The sequence below is a fragment of the Adelges cooleyi genome, unplaced genomic scaffold (assembly GCF_023614345.1).
Source record: "Adelges cooleyi isolate 19-005CV unplaced genomic scaffold, UGA_ACOO_1.1 ACOO_flye_CR_arks_rails_tigmint_CR_PRNA_39, whole genome shotgun sequence".
Taxonomy (NCBI): Eukaryota; Metazoa; Arthropoda; class Insecta; order Hemiptera; family Adelgidae; genus Adelges; species Adelges cooleyi.
In genome coordinates this window covers 591,393-611,085 of record NW_026096067.1, presented here as the reverse complement: position 1 = coordinate 611,085, position 19,693 = coordinate 591,393, and the positions used below count along the sequence as shown (strand labels likewise).

General features: G+C 32.3%; 1 protein-coding gene across 28 annotated transcripts in view; it reads left to right on the top strand.

The window, feature by feature from the left end:
* LOC126841529 (bifunctional glutamate/proline--tRNA ligase-like) overlaps positions 1-18,961 on the top strand; it is a 93,107-nt gene extending 74,146 nt beyond the window's left edge. Inside the window, exons 1-16 of one of the 28 annotated variants that reach the window (XM_050578077.1) lie at positions 10,251-10,446; positions 10,540-10,602; positions 11,416-12,016; positions 12,117-12,243; positions 12,310-12,502; positions 12,593-12,764; positions 12,848-13,084; positions 13,456-13,863; positions 13,998-14,366; positions 14,739-15,265; positions 15,485-16,785; positions 16,989-17,141; positions 17,292-17,409; positions 17,618-17,952; positions 18,041-18,238; positions 18,311-18,961. In XM_050578077.1, coding sequence (XP_050434034.1) covers positions 10,572-10,602; positions 11,416-12,016; positions 12,117-12,243; positions 12,310-12,502; positions 12,593-12,764; positions 12,848-13,084; positions 13,456-13,863; positions 13,998-14,366; positions 14,739-15,265; positions 15,485-16,785; positions 16,989-17,141; positions 17,292-17,409; positions 17,618-17,952; positions 18,041-18,238; positions 18,311-18,832 — 5,292 coding nt within the window. In that variant the 5' untranslated portion in view covers positions 10,251-10,446; positions 10,540-10,571 and the 3' untranslated portion in view covers positions 18,833-18,961. Of the gene's footprint in view, positions 1-10,250; positions 10,603-11,415; positions 12,017-12,116; positions 12,244-12,309; positions 12,503-12,592; positions 12,765-12,847; positions 13,085-13,455; positions 13,864-13,997; positions 14,367-14,738; positions 16,786-16,988; positions 17,142-17,291; positions 17,410-17,617; positions 17,953-18,040; positions 18,239-18,310 lie in introns of those variants that run through there. The other 27 variants (XM_050578090.1, XM_050578091.1, XM_050578092.1 and 24 more) reach the window with 27 other exon arrangements.
* The last annotated feature ends 732 nt before the right edge of the window (positions 18,962-19,693 follow it).

The following is a 19,693-nucleotide window of genomic DNA, read 5'->3' as shown; positions in this document are numbered from 1 at the left end:
AATATTTAAATAAATTGTTTAATCGAATACAAGGATTAATCGCTCGTTAAGTAGACGTAGAGTAATAGAGGTTTAGGTGTGGAAAATCTTTGTTTTTTTTATTAGACCTTTGTTAAACTGGACACGAAGCGTATCTCTCTCACGGATGGACTTGTAGCACCCAGGGCCCGGGTGTCTATAAGTAGCGATTGCCGCTTTCCTGAAGCTGATAAATACGCTGGCCAAACGTAAAGTTTTAATGTGAGGCTCAAATTATTTTTTTTGAGATATTTAAATCAAATTTCATTTACACACTGTATATGATGCGATTTAGGTTATAATTATATTTTTTAACATCGCCATTATTCTGCTATTTTTACCGCTATTATCAGTCAGCATTTATTGCCGCCACATTTTATTCGCCACTAATTGCCAATCAACGCCATATATTACAGATATTACGCCACTGAATACCGCAAAATGCCGTATTTCGCCACGGAAAGCCACACCCACACTATATAACAGACACAAGTTAGGATTCGGAATTGATGTTAAACGGTCTCTTAGAATGAGAAGTAGCTAATCTTTATTCTATTAGAACGATTGATTCTCGAATAAAATAGTAGTACTACGCATAGGCTATCGAATGATCATTTTTTTGTGTCTTACATAAGAATATAATATATTGATGATTACATTATCAATATATTAGTCGTGGCTCATTTATTATATTATCTTGCAAAGGCAGATACATTTTATTGAAATATTAATCGTGGCTCATTTATTATATTATCTTGCAAAGGCAGATACATTTTATCAATATATTAGTCGTGGCTCATTTATTATATTATCTTGCAAAGGCAGATACATTTTATTGAAATATTAATCGTGGCTCATTTATTATATTATCTTGCAAAGGCAGATACATTTTATTTATACATTATTTGTGGCAAATTTATTATATTATACCGCACAGACGGACATATTATATAGCACGGCGGCAATGTTATTACTTTATACCGCGTTGACGGAGATTTTATTTATGTAATTATCAATGGCACACTATTATTATACTGTTAACACAACAGACGGATATACAATTTTTATTTTAACGGCTATTTATCACATTTTACCGTATTACACGGAGATTTCACTCGACATGGCATATTCCATGAATATTACACCGCATAGACGGACTACATCATTATACCACGTGGACAAATTATACTCTCGGTCAAGAATTGACATTTAACATTTTTTATTTTTATAAAATATATTACCTATCAATAGAGATGGGCGAATTAATATTACTTAATATAAAGACAGTATTCTTTTATTTACATAATATGGCATTAAAAATAATCAAATATAATTAATTTAATTTAATTTAACACGCGGTTTAGCGATTTTTAAACTTTTATTAAACATAATAACTAACTGAAATAATCTACATATAATTTTACATTTTACAAACGGTCAAGAACGACATTACTTTGAATTTTAATAGAATATCTATGATATTTTATTTTAAAGCTGCGATTTTATGAGATTGAGGTTAAAACCACGAGGTTTGATTTTACTTTTTGTCTTAAAGACATAACTTTATTATCTAATTTAAATTAGCAAACCGATTAATTATTATATTTAATATATTTACTGTTGAATAGTTAACTACTATTATGCAGAATTATTTCCTGCAACACCTGGTTGCCTATTATCATATTTTATTTTACTATTTTTGCATACATTTTTACCAAAATTGATAATTATATTTTTCCAATGATAACTTAATCATTATATTGTCCTATATGAATTTTAAGACTTGATAACTATATTTTCTATGATATTTTGTATAATTAACCATTGATTACACTGTCATAATATTATACGACATGTTTGTTATTTTTACACCACCTATGAAGTGGATATATTTATCATTTGATAACGGAAGTTTTTTCATGTTTGATTGATTTGTATAATATGAAATTTGTGTTTTTACTATATAGCGTTTATAATGACATTTTAGTGCAACATTTTTAAACTTATTTACTACATAATTTTACTTTACTTATCTCGCGTTGAATTGAAATGAATATGATATTCAGCAAATTATCTGTACCCCGTTTTTATCATGTCTTATCTAAATGTTTTTTGCAGACACTATACTAATAGGATTTTTCTTGTAGATGATAAGATAAAAGCAAAAATACCTACTAAAAAAAATAAAGTTAACAAGGCACTCGACACCAATGAACTTAGCATTTCAACATTGTTGGTTAGTCTAAAAACACAAACAACTGAAAATAAGTTTTTAAGTAACGTATAGGAAACTTAATTAGAATTTGAAAAAAGTAATTTTAAAATAACTTAAAAATATTTACTTTACATTGGCAATATAATGCGATAATTATTATATAAAGTATAATAAAAACTTTTATTTGTGTTTTTTTCTTTGGTCAGAATACAATTTATAACTTGTCATTTGTGTTTGATAAATTATAAATTTTAATACATTTAAAAAATATTTATAGAAATATTTTTTAAATCAGAAATTAAACATATTTTTTAAGGTATGGTTCTTTATGAAGAATTGTAATATAAAAGAAATAAGTTATGTAGGTAGTTATATTACTATTATAATATTAATGTACACAACATTTTTGATTTCACGCAATAGTATATCAGTGAAGTAGAATATTGTCTACTAATATAGGGTCTTCAAAAAAACTTTTGGACTATTATCATGTTACATCTAAAAAAAATTTGCAGACCCTATACTAATAGGATTTTCGTTGTATAATTTCGCTGCGGTAATTTATGTGGCTTTTTAGTACATCGGACGAAATAATGAATTTATTATGAACGGAACTAGACCGCAGTAAACAATATAATAAAGTTTACAATAGTAAAGACTTTTTACACAAGTAAAAAATAAATAAAGTTAACAAGAGACTGTAATCGACGGATAACGGGTAAAATGGTTAAGTCATTTTTGAACAAAATGGGGTTGTCACCATAAAATTAAAGATTTTTATTCTGAACTAATAAGGGGCTAAAGATTGCAATTTTGAACTTAACCCCTTTTTACCTGGACGCAGTCGTATTAATACCAATAAACGTTGTAAATACATGACATTTTAACATTTAAACATTTGTTGGGTAGTCTAAAAATACAAATTACTGTAATGCAATAAGTTTTTATGAAACGTAAGGAAACTTAATTAAAATTTGAGAAAAGTAATTTTACATACTAATACCTATCATAATGCTTTTACTATTTTAAGTACAATAAAAACTTATATTTGTATTTTTCCTTTTATCAGAATACAATTTAAAACTTGTTATTTATGTTTAGTAAATTATAAATGTTATACTTTTAAAAAACATTCATAATAATTTTAAACCAATTATAATAAATATTTACAATTTTTGTTTAAGGTAGGTATGTTTTTTTGTTAATCATTTTAATAAAAAAAAAAATGTTAGGTAAGTTATATTACAATAATTAATAATGTACACAACGTTCTTGTTTTAACCTATGCTAGTGCTATTGCACTAGTGTCTCACTAATGTAGAATATTCGTTACCAATACAGTGTCTGCAAAAAGTCTTTTAGATTATTATCATATCATATCTAAAAGTTTTTTGCAGAAACTATACTAATAAGATTTTTCTTGCAGAATTTCGCTGTGGTCATTAATTTGGCTTTATAGTACACTCGACGAAATAACGTACTAGTATTGTATAAATTTAATAATTGCATTAAGAGCATTTTGAGTTGTTGGCTACAAAAATAGGTATTAACCAGTAACAAAATAAGTTTCACAATTTCATTGAAACATATAACGGTTTGTAAAAATTTTAAAGTATTTTTTTAGTATTTGAGAGTAAATCCAAGTGCACGGTGCAAACCCGGCGGTAATAAATAAGCAAACATGCACAATCGTGTAAATCATGGCGTAGCTAATATATTATTATATTATGTGCGCGCATTTAAAAAATAATAATAATTTAAAACTCACCTAAACGCGGCCCTTTTTTCACAGCATTCGAGAGCAGACTTGGGCGACAATATTTTCCAGGCCGTGGACGATGCACAAATCAACTCTGTGGACAACAAATGTATGTAGCTGAACCCTCGTCCCTTGAAAAGCTTCATTGATCGCCACCACCAGGGAGATTTATTATAAAAGGTACATACCCACGAGGGGAGCAGCTGCTATTGCGCAGAACAGATCAGAACAAAGTACAATGACTCGCCGATTCCGTTTGGAGTCTGAACGTTAACCGTCGATGGACAATGAGAAAAATACAAAACGGTTTTTATTTACACTGTAGTAGTGAATATGTTTAAATTGTTAATCCCAAGCACCAGCCAAGGGGCATGGCACCCTCCACGCGACCCCTGTTGTAACAATAGCAGCTATTGTAATGCATCGTTCCCTACAAAATGGCCGATCGTTCGACCACGCGACTAGGGTGTTGCCCGCCGGTCGATCGATAACAACGTTACCGCGGTACAGCCGAAAACCGTATAACCGGCCTGCTGCTGACTTGCTTTTAAATTAAATACAATTTTTAAACAATATCAAATTTATTTAAAAAAAGTACACAATATAGCTCAAACGCTGAATACAGAGCGCAATCGGCTACCTGAACACCGGGTAGTCCGTTTATTATTATGTCCATCTATCTTGTACAGAAAACGTTTTCTATGACTATAAAAATTAAAATGCAGTTATAATAAAAACTGTATTACGCCTAATAGTAATCACAGTAGATTTATTACAACGCGTGTAAGCCCCAGCACGTTTTTGATACTTAGTAAAAATAATTATAATTTGATTATTGAATTATATAAACCATGTAGCTGTATAACGTTGTGATATATTGTTGCTATCACATTGTTCTCGGGCGATAAGCTTGGTGGACATCCATTATTTTATTACTCAACGTTTGATCATTAAAGCACAACGCCTTTATATACGGTGAAGGAAAACCATAGTGAGCTATCGATATTTGTATACAGTGATATCGATATGACTATGATACTAGCATGTCAATACCTAAAGTATCGATATTTAACTATCGTTTTTGCCCCACCAGCAAATGGCTGTCGGTTTCAAATTTTCGTTAATCGATTATACGGAGTTTGTCATCTAATTACAATGTATGTCTATGACCAAGATCAAAATTAATGGATTAGTAATTATAGAGATAACTGATGATAACTATGATTTCATTGTTAATAGTAGATAAATTGAAATTTCAATGTCGAAAACATTAAGAAAACAATATTGCATTTTCGATAAAAACTCGTTCAAAAGGCAATCAAATAAAATAGCATTTTTTTTAGGGGAAGGGGTGACTTTTTTTTAAATTTTTAGCCCAATAAAATACCTTTCAGGTACGATTTCTGATTTATAGAGTTGCTATACTATTGTATTGGTATTGGTATACGTAAGATACAACTTAAGAGTTTATTAAAAAAAATTAGCGAAAAAAAACACAAAAATATTCATTCATTTTTTTTTACTTAATACCAAAAAATGTTTGTATACGGTGTGATTGATGTGTGACTTTTGTAGTTATTTTAATTACCTAAAAACTATAAGTACCTATAAGTACCCAAGTAGATTCTTGCTATATCTTTTATATATTTAGTGATGTTATAAAATATCAGCCTAATTAAATTTTTTGTTGGAGTACTTTATTTGGAAAATAATTAGTGTAATTATAAATTTAAATTTTTTTCTCAGAGATGAGTACCTTACATATTTAACAAATTTCTTATAAATAACTTTCCTATCTTATTTTATTAAACGTATAATTTCAAGAGTCTGAATTTGTTAAATTCTGTTTGACAACTACCTAGTTGTTCAGATTAACCAAGTACAAAATAGTCGAATTATTGTTTTAAATAAAACAATTGTTTTACACTTACACACATTTGTTTAAAGAATAATCAACAGATAGTAAAATGGTGAACAATATAGCTGCTATTCTATTGTTTAAACAAATGTGTGAAAGTGTAAAACATTTTTTTTAATTGTCGGTGGAAAACGGTGGACTATCACTTTTTTATTTTAATATAAAATATTGTTGATTAAATATTTTAGTTTGAAAGTTATATGTATAGTTATAATGTGAAAATATTAAAAATTTTAATTAGAATAGTATATACAATTAATGTGAATGTGGAAAAAACCTCATATTATTAGTACCATTGAGTATATATATATTCAATGATAATAGGTAACATACACCACTGTTATGTTTTAACCAATATCAATGCTAACGCATTAGTGTATCACTGAAGTAGAATATTCTCTACCAATACAGTGTTTGCAAAAAATCGTTTAGATTTTTATAATATATCAAATCTAATCGTTTTTTGCAAACACTATACTAGTAGGATTTATTTAGTAGAACTATTCTGTGGAAATTTTAAAGCCAGTTCAACTCAATACTTAACGTTTCCTATACGAACATCCCCTTGGTGTTTCAGTAACCCGGACGAAGAAAATTTGATAAAAACACGCTAGACACATTACGTAAATAACGTATGAGTGTATTAACACATCAAATCTATTCAATTTTTAAACTTAAATATGAGTTAATATAATAAGTTAAAAATGACAAAATATGGATACTTTCTTGGTTTAAAATTTAATTTTAATGCAACAAGTCCAATACCAGAACTCTAAAATTACATATTTTTTAATATAATATTCACATACCTATCCCTAATTTTGGAATCACTATTACATTTAAAATAAATAAAATAGTAACACGAATGATTAAATTGTTTTGTTCTAAACGAAGCAGCAAGTTTGTGCATAATGTTCTGCTGCCGAACCAGCTCAATATTATTTACAACTAAGCGTATACACCCAGTTCAAAAATTAAAGGTTAGCTTAAAGCAGGTCAGGACTGGGCCACTGTTCTATAATACAATTGTACGTGGCCGTGAAAGGGCTGACCTAAAACCTTTACTGTTCAGGTTGGGTTTTTAAGGATACCAAATTGGAACTTAACACAGTAAGCAAGAAATTGTTGTTAATCATAATTTCATAGCAAGTGAATAAAAATATATTTATTTTTGAATGTATTAATGTATAACGATGAGTACAAAGCGAAACCTTACAAATTGAAAAAAAAAGAAAAGCCAATTTTTCAACTTAGGAGGTTTTTTGTGCAGCCATCAATAAGTAAAATATATTATGCCTGAAAAAATTATATGTTTGAGAATATTTTAAATCAATAGCTGAATTAACCTCCATGTGGTCGCATCTTAGGTATCTATACTATTCTCTATTCTCTAGTTGATAGGTTGTCCACTGTCCACACAATAAGCAAAAATAACATTTATCCCACTCAAAATTGAGAGCGGTGTAAACACCATAATTCAACAGCCAACAGAAATCTCAAAGGCACCACTGCTTACTTTAAGGTTAAATAAATGTTAATACATTTAAGCCGAACAGTATGATAGAAGTTGTATGATCAGTTAAAAGAATAAGTTTTCTTTTCAAAACCGTGATAAACAAAATAGTCTATACATATTATTATAAATGTCAACCGCTTCAAAGCGCTCATATAAACGAGCACACAATAACAATATTTTGTACATATAATATTTTTTCATAAATCCTACTAACAATTAACAATTTTTTTCCATGCCGATTCGACAAATTACTAGTTTTTTTTTTTAAATTATAATACTACTTAAATAATTCAAGCCTTACCTTTACAAGGCATAATTTATCGTACCATGCGCTGACTGCCACACAATAGAAAAGAAACATATTCTGCCTTGACGATTAAAATATAGTAATGTAAATTGTAACTTTTGTTCAGACGGTGCGAACTGAGAAGAATAAGAGCACATTGTTGTTTTTTTTTCGGAAATACGTTAAACGACGACACACGGCAGCGACGGGAGTCGGCAAACGAATGGCATAAACCCACCACCACTGAACTATATACAAGGAAGGTGCCCAATGCATATTTCCCATGTAACGAAAGTGACTAGCCTCAGAGGCCGCCATGTTGATTCGGTTTCGTTATTTTACTTGCCGTATCTAACTTTGTTCAATAATTTTCGATGATTGTTTCTGACTTCATATTGTCGATATCATTTTTTTTGTTTTAACCGCTGATAAAAGATAATGAAAGAAACAACAAAATTGGTACTCATGCAGAACATTAACGATTTAATAAGTTTTTGAATTTAGAAAATTATTAAGTATAAATTATTTGGTAATAAGTGAAAATGTAAAAAGAAGGAAATTATTATCAGTCCGTAGTTAGTGGTTACTAAACATTCTGAAATATTGCAAGTCGCGTCAATGTTTTTATTTTATTTTTACCTATTATGTCTTCGTTAATTTTTTTGGTTTCGTGAAACATTCGGATACGAAAATAGCATAACGCTATTGTTTTTATTAGTTGTGTTTTGTGGTTATAATCACAGTCATATTTGTGACTGTTGGGAGCAGGAAACAAGCCAAGTGATACAACTTGTGGGAAAACAGACACTGCCATACATAGGCGGACTTAGGGGTGGGCTAAAGGGGCATTGCCCCCCCCCCCAATATGTGATTTAGCCCCACCGAACCCAATTGGTTTTTTTATTTTAGTAAAATTCTTATTTAATTTTCTATTACCTAAAAAAGTATAAAAACCATTTTTTTTCAAATGTGCTTTTTTTTATATATATTTTAATACTTAGTTTTTTTTAGACTAGTTGGATAACGTTTGATTGTGGTTTATGTGTCATTTTACACAAGACAACTTCTAATGTTTTATTATCCTGGTGGCTGACCGCCAACCGTCTAGTGGCAAGACCTATTGGGAGGGTGGGGTGAAGGGTTGTTATTGTCATTGTAGACTACTTTTCCACAGCTAAGTATAAACAAATACAAAATATAAACTTTGTATATATATCTATATGTAAGGCAAACTTATCGCAGATATTATAAAAATAGTTGAAAACCCGTGGTAAAATGAAATGGTTTTTTTTTATGTTAAAACATTTTGGGGTATATGCCATGCTAAAAAATATAATCAATTCATTGTCTATTTTACTGCAAATAGTACAGATAGTGTTTTTAATACATAAAAAATATTTCAGTTTGTTTTGGCAAATGGAGCTTGTTATATACTTAAGTTGAATTATAATTACTATAGTAAATTAAAACTCAGCAATTTTACAGTAGGTATTATTTTAAAGGATAAATGTTTAAGATAACTTTTAGAAGTCAAATTTTAACCTAAATATTTAGTTCATCCATTAAGTATAGTGACACCAAAAACTGGTTTGTAATGTATTAAATAATTTTTGTGTTATTTGCTTTTTAAATTATAGACGAAGTATGTGGATGGAAATAATAGTATTCTAGCCCTATTCTCACCTCGTCGAGAACATAAAACTAAATTTTAGTTTTTTTTGGACATTTTTTAGCTAAAATAAATAGACAAAATAATGTAAAGTACATTTAAGTTCATTGGGTACATTTGTTCCCCTGTTAGATATATATATTTTTTTTATTTAGATAGCTATTATTTCAAAGACATTTTTGTGTGATATTTAAATCAAATATCATATTTTTCGTTACTTAAATCTTTGCTTAGCTGACAATTACCACTAATAACAATATAAAATATGTTTTTTTTTTATAATAGAGAACTATAAATTAGTATTATCAGATAAAACAAGAATAGAAAATAAGGGACGATAATTGTGAGCGGGAAAAAATATCATATAAGTACATTCTAACTAATTACAAGGCGTACAAATATTATTTTTTTCTAGTTTTATAACTTTTTAAGTTACCTATTTTTCTTAGTTTTGGCGGAAGTTTGATAAAAAACAACTCAATGTAATTTTAGATCGTATTAATAAGACTGATTCCAATTTTTCTTTTAATTTCAAGTTTACCGTTTTCTTGATAGGCGTTAAAAGGTCAAGTTTTGATTGTGCTATTAGAATTATAATTATAAAAAAAAAATTATTAACACTACTACAGTAGCGGCTTTGGTTGTTGTATTTATATTTATAATTTATAAATTAAATGTACTATATAGTAATAATTTCGTTATCAGTTGATAATCAACTTCGATTGTAATATTATACATATTGCATTAATGAAAAAAATGACAAAATTTATCATTTGGAAGAACTGTTATCACAGAATATCGTGTGCTGTTATCACTTATCAAATTCACTTATCAAACAGCAGCAGCAGCAGCAGCTACTCTGATACCGGCCACATGTCAAATATTCAATATTATATTGCCGTATTACATTACATTCACTTGTTTTGTTTCATGTGGCTCCGCGTTCAACGTGAATTAAACAGCAGACCTTTCATTTATAATATTATATTTTGTTTGGGAAAGCTCACAGCTACTGCTGTGCCTATTACACGTGTCAGCGTTACTCGTTGACGCAATAGTACTGCGGTAAGCAACAATTTTGGATAAACAATTTTATTTTGTTTACAAATTACAATACAGTTTGATGTGCGTTTAACGACGTTCGGGTTAATTATCTAGAGCATTCGTTAATTTTACGGAATACCTCTTCGATGGCGGAAAAAATTTACCACCGGCGTTTGGGTGAGTAAAAGTACTATAATAATGCTCTATTAGCTTCACTGATCCGAACGGATTGAGACAGAAAATATGTCAATAATTCAATCTAACCAAAAAAAAAAGTAAATCAGTACAGTAAATTAGTATCAGATTCAAAGTAAATCTTAATAGATGTTAAATATACGGTTGAAGTAAAAGTATATACTTTAAAAAGAATTTGTCATTAATACTAAATTATATTGTTACGACGAAAAACAAACAATACAGACAATCTTGCTACCCTTTGATTTTGAACAGTTAAACAATTGATTTTAACAATTAAATATGTCCTGAACGCGATTAGAGTAACCTATAAAAGTACAAAATAATTCAGGTACAATATCCATATATTGTATATAATATTATACAGAGTTCAAAATACAGTTTTAACAAATATAGTAATATTTGTCCTAGTCAATATTGTTACGTTATGCTTTTAATAATAATGTTTTATTATTTTATTTAACATTTTTAACACTGTTGTTGAACATTACCCGAAAAATGATTTGGCTGCAGCTATATTTATTTACTTAATACATAAAATGTTTTAAAAGTTTTATTAAATTCATTTTAGATCAGCATTCCTTAAGTGTTATTTTTCAAAACTTGTTTTTTAAGATATTGTCGGCCTAATTCAGGTATGACAATTACAAATTACGCCGACGACGTATAAAGTTAACCTAAGATTTATATTGAAGTCAAAACTAAATTACCGTACTAAAATGATTATATCAACTATATAAAATTTAAAAATGTTCTTATAATTTTTTTAATTTAATTTTTTGTGTCTTGTTTTAGCCGCTTCACATACCACTGCTAAAATAGCATCAATCGAGATTAAAGAGACCGAATCTTCAATCTCTATAAATGGTGTACAAGTGCCTAACTCGTATAAAGATATAGATTTGACCCGTTATATAGCCAGGCTAGTGTCAAATAAACAAGGCACATCGAATAAAGGAAAAACCAATTGTTCTTATTTGTATGGGAAAGACATAGAAGAACAATTGTTGGTAGACAGTTGGCTGAGTTTTGTTGTCGACGACGAAAAGAAAAATCAGGTCGAAAAACTTCAGTATTTGGATAAAAGTTTAAGTGCTACATCGACCACATCAAAATATCTGGTAGGTACGACTTTGACCATAGCCGATATTGTGGTATTCTGTTGGCTAGAAAATTTGCAAGACAAAAAAGCCATTTGCGTGTCAAACAAGCTCACTCACGTTGAAAGATGGTCACAATTCATTTCCTCTTTGCCGTCTTTCAAAAATGCCGAAGATAAAAACCAGAGTCAAACGAAAAATTCAAACCCTGACACGAAGGAACAAGGGAAATTTGTTGAACTTCCTGGAGCTGAATTGGGAAAGGTCGTCGTTAGGTTTCCCCCTGAAGCAAGCGGGTAAGTTTTCAAAAACAATAGAACACATTTATAAAGGATATTACAGTTGACAAGTAGGAACGTGTAAAATGTGTAAGTGTACCTAACAATGTAATTTTAGGTACTTGCACATCGGTCATGCAAAAGCCGCACTTCTTAATCAGTATTATCAGGAACAATTTAAGGGACGTTTGATTATGAGATTTGACGACACGAATCCAGCCAAAGAAAAAGAAGATTACGAAAAGGTTTCTAGCTGAAATAAGCTAAATTAAATTTTAAGTTTAAACGTTCAATTACACTTTTTGTTGTAGGTTATTTTGGAAGACGTAAAACTACTTGAAATCAAGCCGGACGTCTTTTCGTATACGTCAAATTATTTCGACAAAATGATTAGCTTGTGTGAACAAATGTTAAAAAAAGGAATGGCGTATGTCGATGATACAGATCCGGAAACAATGAAACAAGAACGAGAAAAGCGAATAGAATCGAAAAACCGCAACAATTGTAAATATTTATAAGTTTGAAAATGGATTTTAACTTAAATAATTTATCTTGTAAAGATATCGCGTTTAACAAACAAATATCTTCCATTAGCTGTCGATAAAAATGTGAAATTATGGAACGAGATGCTGAGCGCGACCCCTACTGGACTGAAATGTTGTGTCCGAGCCAAAATAGACATGCTCTCGGACAACGGATGTATGCGGGATCCTGCGATTTACCGTTGTAAGCCTGAGACTCATCCTCGTACTGGAAACAAATACAAGTAAATCAAATATTTCTTAGTTGTTTCTCGTATTAAAACATGTTATATTTAAATATTTAAATTTCTTTATTTTCAATTTATAGGGTCTATCCCACGTACGATTTTGCGTGTCCAATAGTGGACAGTTTGGAAGGTGTGACACATGCTTTACGTACAACTGAATACGCCGACCGAGATCAACAGTACTATTGGTTTTGTGACGCGCTGGAATTGAACCCTCGGCCTTATGTCTGGTCGTACAGTAGACTGAACATGACCAACACTGTTTTGTCTAAAAGAAAATTAACGTGGTTTGTTGACGAAGGCTTGGTGGATGGCTGGTAAGTGGTAAATCAAATTTCTAAAGGCTAAATCGATAGCTTAGTGCACACTTATCATGTCGCAAAATTGAATTTGTTCAGGAGAGCGAAACAAAGTTTCTAACGATTTACTTTAAATTTAAATTTATTACTATTTTGAGATCAAACATTTTTAAGTCTTAGTCAGTATCAAACACTGATGCTCATTGATATCAAAAAGTGTATTTGGAAAAAAAGTCTACTTGTGATAAGTGTGCATTAAGCCATCAATATAACAAGTGCAAACATATTATACTCTTATGTTTATTTTTTTTTTTTTTTTTGTAAGTCGTTCATTTTACTATTTCGTGTCAAACAAAGTATTTACAATGTAATTTGTTTGTCTTTTAAAGGGACGACCCACGCATGCCTACTGTTAGAGGAGTGTTAAGGAGAGGTATGCAAGTGGAAGCTCTGCGTCAATTTATTATTGCTCAAGGATCTTCTCGTACAGTCGTTACGATGGAGTGGGATAAAATTTGGTCGATTAACAAACGTATAGTAGACCCTGTGGCTCCACGTCATACTACGGTGGAACTAAACGCATCAGTTCCGGTCTATGTTGAAGATGTTAAAGAACCGTATGTTATAAAGAATGTACAGAGACATCCAAAAAATCCTGACTTGGGCACAAAAGACGTATGGATCACTCCTACGTTGCTTATCGATTATGTTGACGCCGAGGGCTTGGCTAGTAGTGGCGTTGGAGCTAAAGTCACGTTCATAAACTGGGGAAACGTTATTGTGACTAAAATCGACAAGTAATTATTATAGAATTCTGAGTTCTTTTTTTTGTTTTTTTTGTATTTGTCGCCTTATTTTTGTATTTTATACTAGTTCAATTTTAAATATAACCAATTAGGAGTGTTAATATATTTTATTGATTGATTTTTAGAAATTCAAGTGGCAAGATTGAATCGATCAACATAAAAACAGCATTAAATGATACCGATTACAAAAAAACCACAAAACTTACATGGCTGCCAAAAATTGTACCTGCTGAAAACAAATCTTCCGACGTACCAGCGCTTGTACCATGTTTTTGTGTATTTTTCAATCACTTAATAAGTAAACCTGTACTGGCTAAAGATGAAGATTTCAAACAGTATGTAAGCGACTTGGAAGATCTATCGTCGTGTAAGACTCGTTTAGAAGTACCAATGTTGGGTGATCCAGAGTTGCGCAATGTGAAAAAAGGCCAAGTTATACAGTTGCAACGTCGGCCTGGTTACTTCATATGCGACACTCCCTATCAGCCGTTTAGGTATTTATACATTTATGATTTTGTTTTTTTTTATATTTAATATTATTATAGGCTATGACTTAATTTATTATTGATAAGTAGAATACATTTTACCAATATTCTTTTAAACATAATTCAAATATATTTTACACAAACATTTTTAGGATTTTGATTTTAGTGTCATTGTATTAGCATCAAAATTACTTAATGTTATTATTAAAAATACTGAAAACATTTTTGTCACACTCCAATGTACCGGGGGGTCCAAATAGGCTATTAAGAAATAGCTCTTATCTGTTGTTTACCCTGACTCATATTTTCTTCATAAATCGTAATTTCCTTAAAAATATAAAAAATGTACATTGTTTAACTCGATACTATTTTTTTTTTCAGTATTCACACAAGCAAAGAATGCCCTGTAATCTTGTTTTCTGTACCAGATGGTCATACCAAGCAACAAGCAACAGTTAGTAGTAGTAATTCAGCAGCATCAGAAAAAAAAAGCAATCAAGCTCAAACTCCAAATTGTGCAAATACTACCAACCAAGAAAATGAACTTTACACTCGTGTAACCGATCAAGGTGACAAAGTACGACAGCTAAAATCATCTGGTGCTAGTAAAGACGTTGTATCTGAAGCTGTTAAAGCGCTCTTAGCATTAAAAGCAGAATACAAACAAGCTTCTGGAAAAGATTATCAACCTAATCAGCCCCCAGCAAAATCTGCTCCCACACAGCCGACAAATGCACCTAGCACTACCAACCAAGAAGAGCAACTCTATGCTCGTGTGACCGAACAGGGTGACAAAGTACGACAGCTAAAATCATCGGGTGCAAGTAAAGACGCTGTGTCTGAAGCTGTTAAAGCACTCCTTGCATTAAAAGCAGAATACAAACAAGCTGCTGGAAAAGATTATCAACCTAATCAGCCCCCTGCAAAATCTGCTTCCACGCAGCCGACCAATGTACCTAGCACTACCAACCAAGAAGAACAACTCTATGCTCGTGTGACCGAACAGGGAGACAAAGTTAGACAGCTGAAATCATCGGGTGCTAGTAAAGACGCTGTATCCGAAGCTGTTAAAGCGCTCTTAGCATTAAAAGCAGAATACAAACAAGCTTCTGGAAAAGATTATCAACCTAATCAGCCCCCTGTAAAATCTGCTCCCACACAGCCGACAAATGCACCTAGCACTACCAATCAAGAAGAGCAACTCTATGCTCGTGTGACCGAACAGGGTGACAAAGTACGACAGCTAAAATCATCGGGTGCAAGTAAAGACGCTGTGTCTGAAGCTGTTAAAGCACTCCTTGCATTAAAAGCAGAATATAAACAAGCTGCTGGAAAAGATTATCAACCTAATCAGCCCCCTGTAAAATCTGCTCCCACGCAGCCGACCAATGTACCTAGCACTACCAACCAAGAAGAGCAACTCTATGCTCGTGTGACCGAACAGGGAGACAAAGTACGACAGCTGAAATCATCGGGTGCCAGTAAAGACGCTGTATCCGAAGCTGTTAAAGCGCTCTTAGCATTAAAAGCAGAATATAAACAAGCTGCTGGAAAAGATTATCAACCTAATCAGCCCCCTGCAAAATCTGCTCCCACGCAGCCGACCAATGTACCTAGCACTACCAACCAAGAAGAGCAACTCTATGCTCGTGTGACCGAACAGGGAGACAAAGTACGACAGCTGAAATCATCGGGTGCCAGTAAAGACGCTGTATCCGAAGCTGTTAAAGCGCTCTTAGCATTAAAAGCAGAATATAAACAAGCTGCTGGAAAAGATTATCAACCTAATCAGCCCCCTGCAAAATCTGCTCCCACGCAGCCGACCAATGTACCTAGCACTACCAACCAAGAAGAGCAACTCTATGCTCGTGTGACCGAACAGGGAGACAAAGTACGACAGCTGAAATCATCGGGTGCCAGTAAAGACGCTGTATCCGAAGCTGTTAAAGCGCTCTTAGCATTAAAAGCAGAATACAAAAGTACTGTCGGTAAAGAATATCAAGCTGGTGCTCAAACTTCTAAACCTCAATCAGCGCCACCATCTCAGAAAAATGTCGGAAAATCAGATAAAAAAGGTGATAAAAAAGTAGACCAAAAGAAAAAACAAGAAAAATCAACAGCTTCTGTTAACGCCAGTGAGGCTGGTGTGAAGAAAATTACTCGGTTAGGATTAGAAGCCAAGAAGTTTGTAGATTTACCTGACTGGTATTCTCAGGTGTTGACTAAAGGAGAGATGATTGAGTACTATGATGTTAGCGGCTGTTATGTATTAAGACCATGGTCGTTCGGTATTTGGGAGCAGCTACAAAAATGGTTTGACAATGTTATCAAAAGGCAATTGGGCGTTCGCAATTGTTACTTTCCAATATTTGTGTCGAAAGCGGTTTTGGAAAAAGAAAAAGCGCACATAGAAGATTTTGCACCAGAGGTAAGAGTTATATAAAAAACACTTTAAATTTTATATCTTTAACCACTTTTAACAAATTATAATATACAATATTATAAATTATAATATTACTGTTTAAATACAGTGATATGTTAAGGTTATATATTGCTCTTAATTATAAAGACAACGATTGTTTCAATTCATTGTGTTTAATAGTTTCGTTGTATGTTTAAAAATTACTATAGGTAGCATGGGTAACAAAATCTGGCGATACAGAATTACAAGAACACATTGCTATCAGACCTACTAGTGAAACTGTTATGTATCCAGCATTTGCAAAATGGATTCAATCCTACAGAGATTTGCCTTTGAAGTTGAACCAATGGAATAATGTAGTGGTACGTATATGATAAAAGAAAAAAATGTTATTGCGTCTCAATTTTGTTGACAAATTAAATTGAGAGAATAATTCGAACGTTAATAATGCAATTATTAAAATAATTGAAACCCATTGAAATCATTGAAATTGTCCTAATGTTTTCTTTTAGCGCTGGGAGTTCAAACATCCTCAACCGTTTCTGAGGACTCGCGAATTCTTATGGCAAGAAGGTCATCATGCGTACGCAACCCAAGATGAAGCCGAACGGGATGTACTCAAAGTCTTAGGTAAATCATAATCGTCAAAAAGGAAATAGTCTTACAGCAATGATTTCTTTTCAATACATAAAAAAAAATATTGCAACATTGTCGTTGGACAGTATTGAACTGTCGAGTGTCATCGTTTCGGAAAGAAGAGCGCTTCTTCTTAACCCGCGACAAATAACTTGAGAAATTTGATTTGATTGTAGAATTTTATGCCAATGTGATGTTTTAGATTTCTATAAACAAGTGTACGAAGACTTGCTTGCGGTACCCGTGGTGCCAGGGAAAAAAACCGAAAAGGAGAAGTTTGCTGGCGGCGTATTTACCACCACCGTCGAAGCCTACGTTCCGGCGAGCGGTAGAGCCATTCAAGCGGCCACCTCACATTACTTGGGAACGAATTTCGCACGAATGTTTGATGTTCAGTTCGAGCATCCAGACACTCATCAGCCTGAGTACGCTCATCAAATATCTTACGGTATGACGACACGGACCATTGGAGTGATGGTGATGGTGCATGGCGATGACCGCGGTCTTCTGCTGCCTCCCAAAGTCGCAACGGTTCAGGTAACGGAAAACAATGGGATTGTTTATGTATTATAGGTGTTGTTGTAGCTGGACGGATTGGTTTGAACTTGATAACAATTGATTTCAGGTCATTATCGTACCGTGTGGCGTTGGCGCCAGCACAGAGCCGAGCGTCAAAGATCGACTGTTGAATTTGTGCGATTCCGTGAAGAACGCACTCTTGGGAGATCAAGATCCGGTCCCGTCTCCAAACAGTATTCGAGCGGAGACCGACTTGAGGGATAATTATTCACCCGGTTGGAAATTCAACCACTGGGAATTGAAGGTACTATAAATGTAAAAAAAAAAATGTTTTCTCATGTTTGTTAACACTTTGTGTTTGTTTTTTTTTTTGTAGGGAGTTCCGCTCAGAATTGAAATCGGACCTAAAGACATGGAAGCCGGCCGTGTAATCGCTATCCGTAGAGACACTAGCGAAAAAATAGAAGTTTCCCTGGGAAAAGAAGGAGACCTGGATAGCGGGTTCCCGAAGAAAATCCAAGATATTTTGGACCGCGTACAAAGTTCGATGTTGGAAAAAGCCAGAAACGAAATGAACGCCAAAATGGTCGTGTGCAAAGATTGGTCAAAGTTTTGTCCTCTGTTGGACAGCAAGCATATTCTTCTGATACCGTTTTGCGGGCGACCGCCGTGCGAAGACCTCATCAAAAAGGACAGCGCCAAAGACACGGTAGTAGAACAGAGTTCCGTCGAGGGATCCCAGGAGCAGAGTACGGCCACTATGGGCGCCAAGAGTTTGTGTATACCGTACCAACAGCCGAAAGAACCTGAAAATCAAATCGGCCCCAAGACGCTTTGCCTGCATCCGGAATGTGGACAACCAGCCGCTGCGTTCACGTTGTTCGGTAGGAGTTATTAATTATCTGGGAGAAAAATGTTTGTATTTTTTATTCATACCGTGTAAAATCATAATAATATTTATAAAATAATATTAAGAATATATTTATACGAGTTAATTATTTAAAAATAAAACCCCGTAAAGACAATATCTATTACAATTTTTTTTTCCATAAGCCCCTTAAAACGATAACTAATGAGATAGAAATGAGATTGCAAACTAATACTGTTTTAGATTTTGTTGCATTTTTTATCCAAAACACAAAAATCTGATGTCTCAAAATGTCGGTCGGAATTTTTTTTTGAAAAAAAACATTTTAACGTTAAAAGGAACAAAATCGCTTATTATGTTTTCTACTTAAATCACTAAAAACTGTTATTTTATTAGTAATTTTATTAATATAAACTCTAACCTTAAACTTTAATACAATAATTGTTATAATTTAACGATTAATACAATATTTATTATTACTGTTGCCTTCTCGTACTAAATAGTCTCATTTTTTATATCAGTGTTTTATTTATTATTTTTTTTATCGTGTTCACCATAAATTATTTTAAGTCCAAAGTCAGTAGATATATTTCAAGTATTGTTTTCTATATTGTGTGTTTAACATTAAAAATATGTAAAAATAAATACTTATTCAATAACGTAGCTCCTGTGCGCCTGAACTTGTGTGGCGCAATCGATTAGTCGTCGGCCACGTCACTAGAGGTATTTGCTGGGTTCGACGATTCCCACACAAGTTGAAACAAAATACTTCACTCCCCCAGAGTAGCTAAATTAATTACAAACTGTCATCTTTTGGGCATCTCGTCCCAAATTGAATTTCTCAAAGTAAGAATTATGCAAAGATATGGATTATGGCAATCGTTGGCCGTT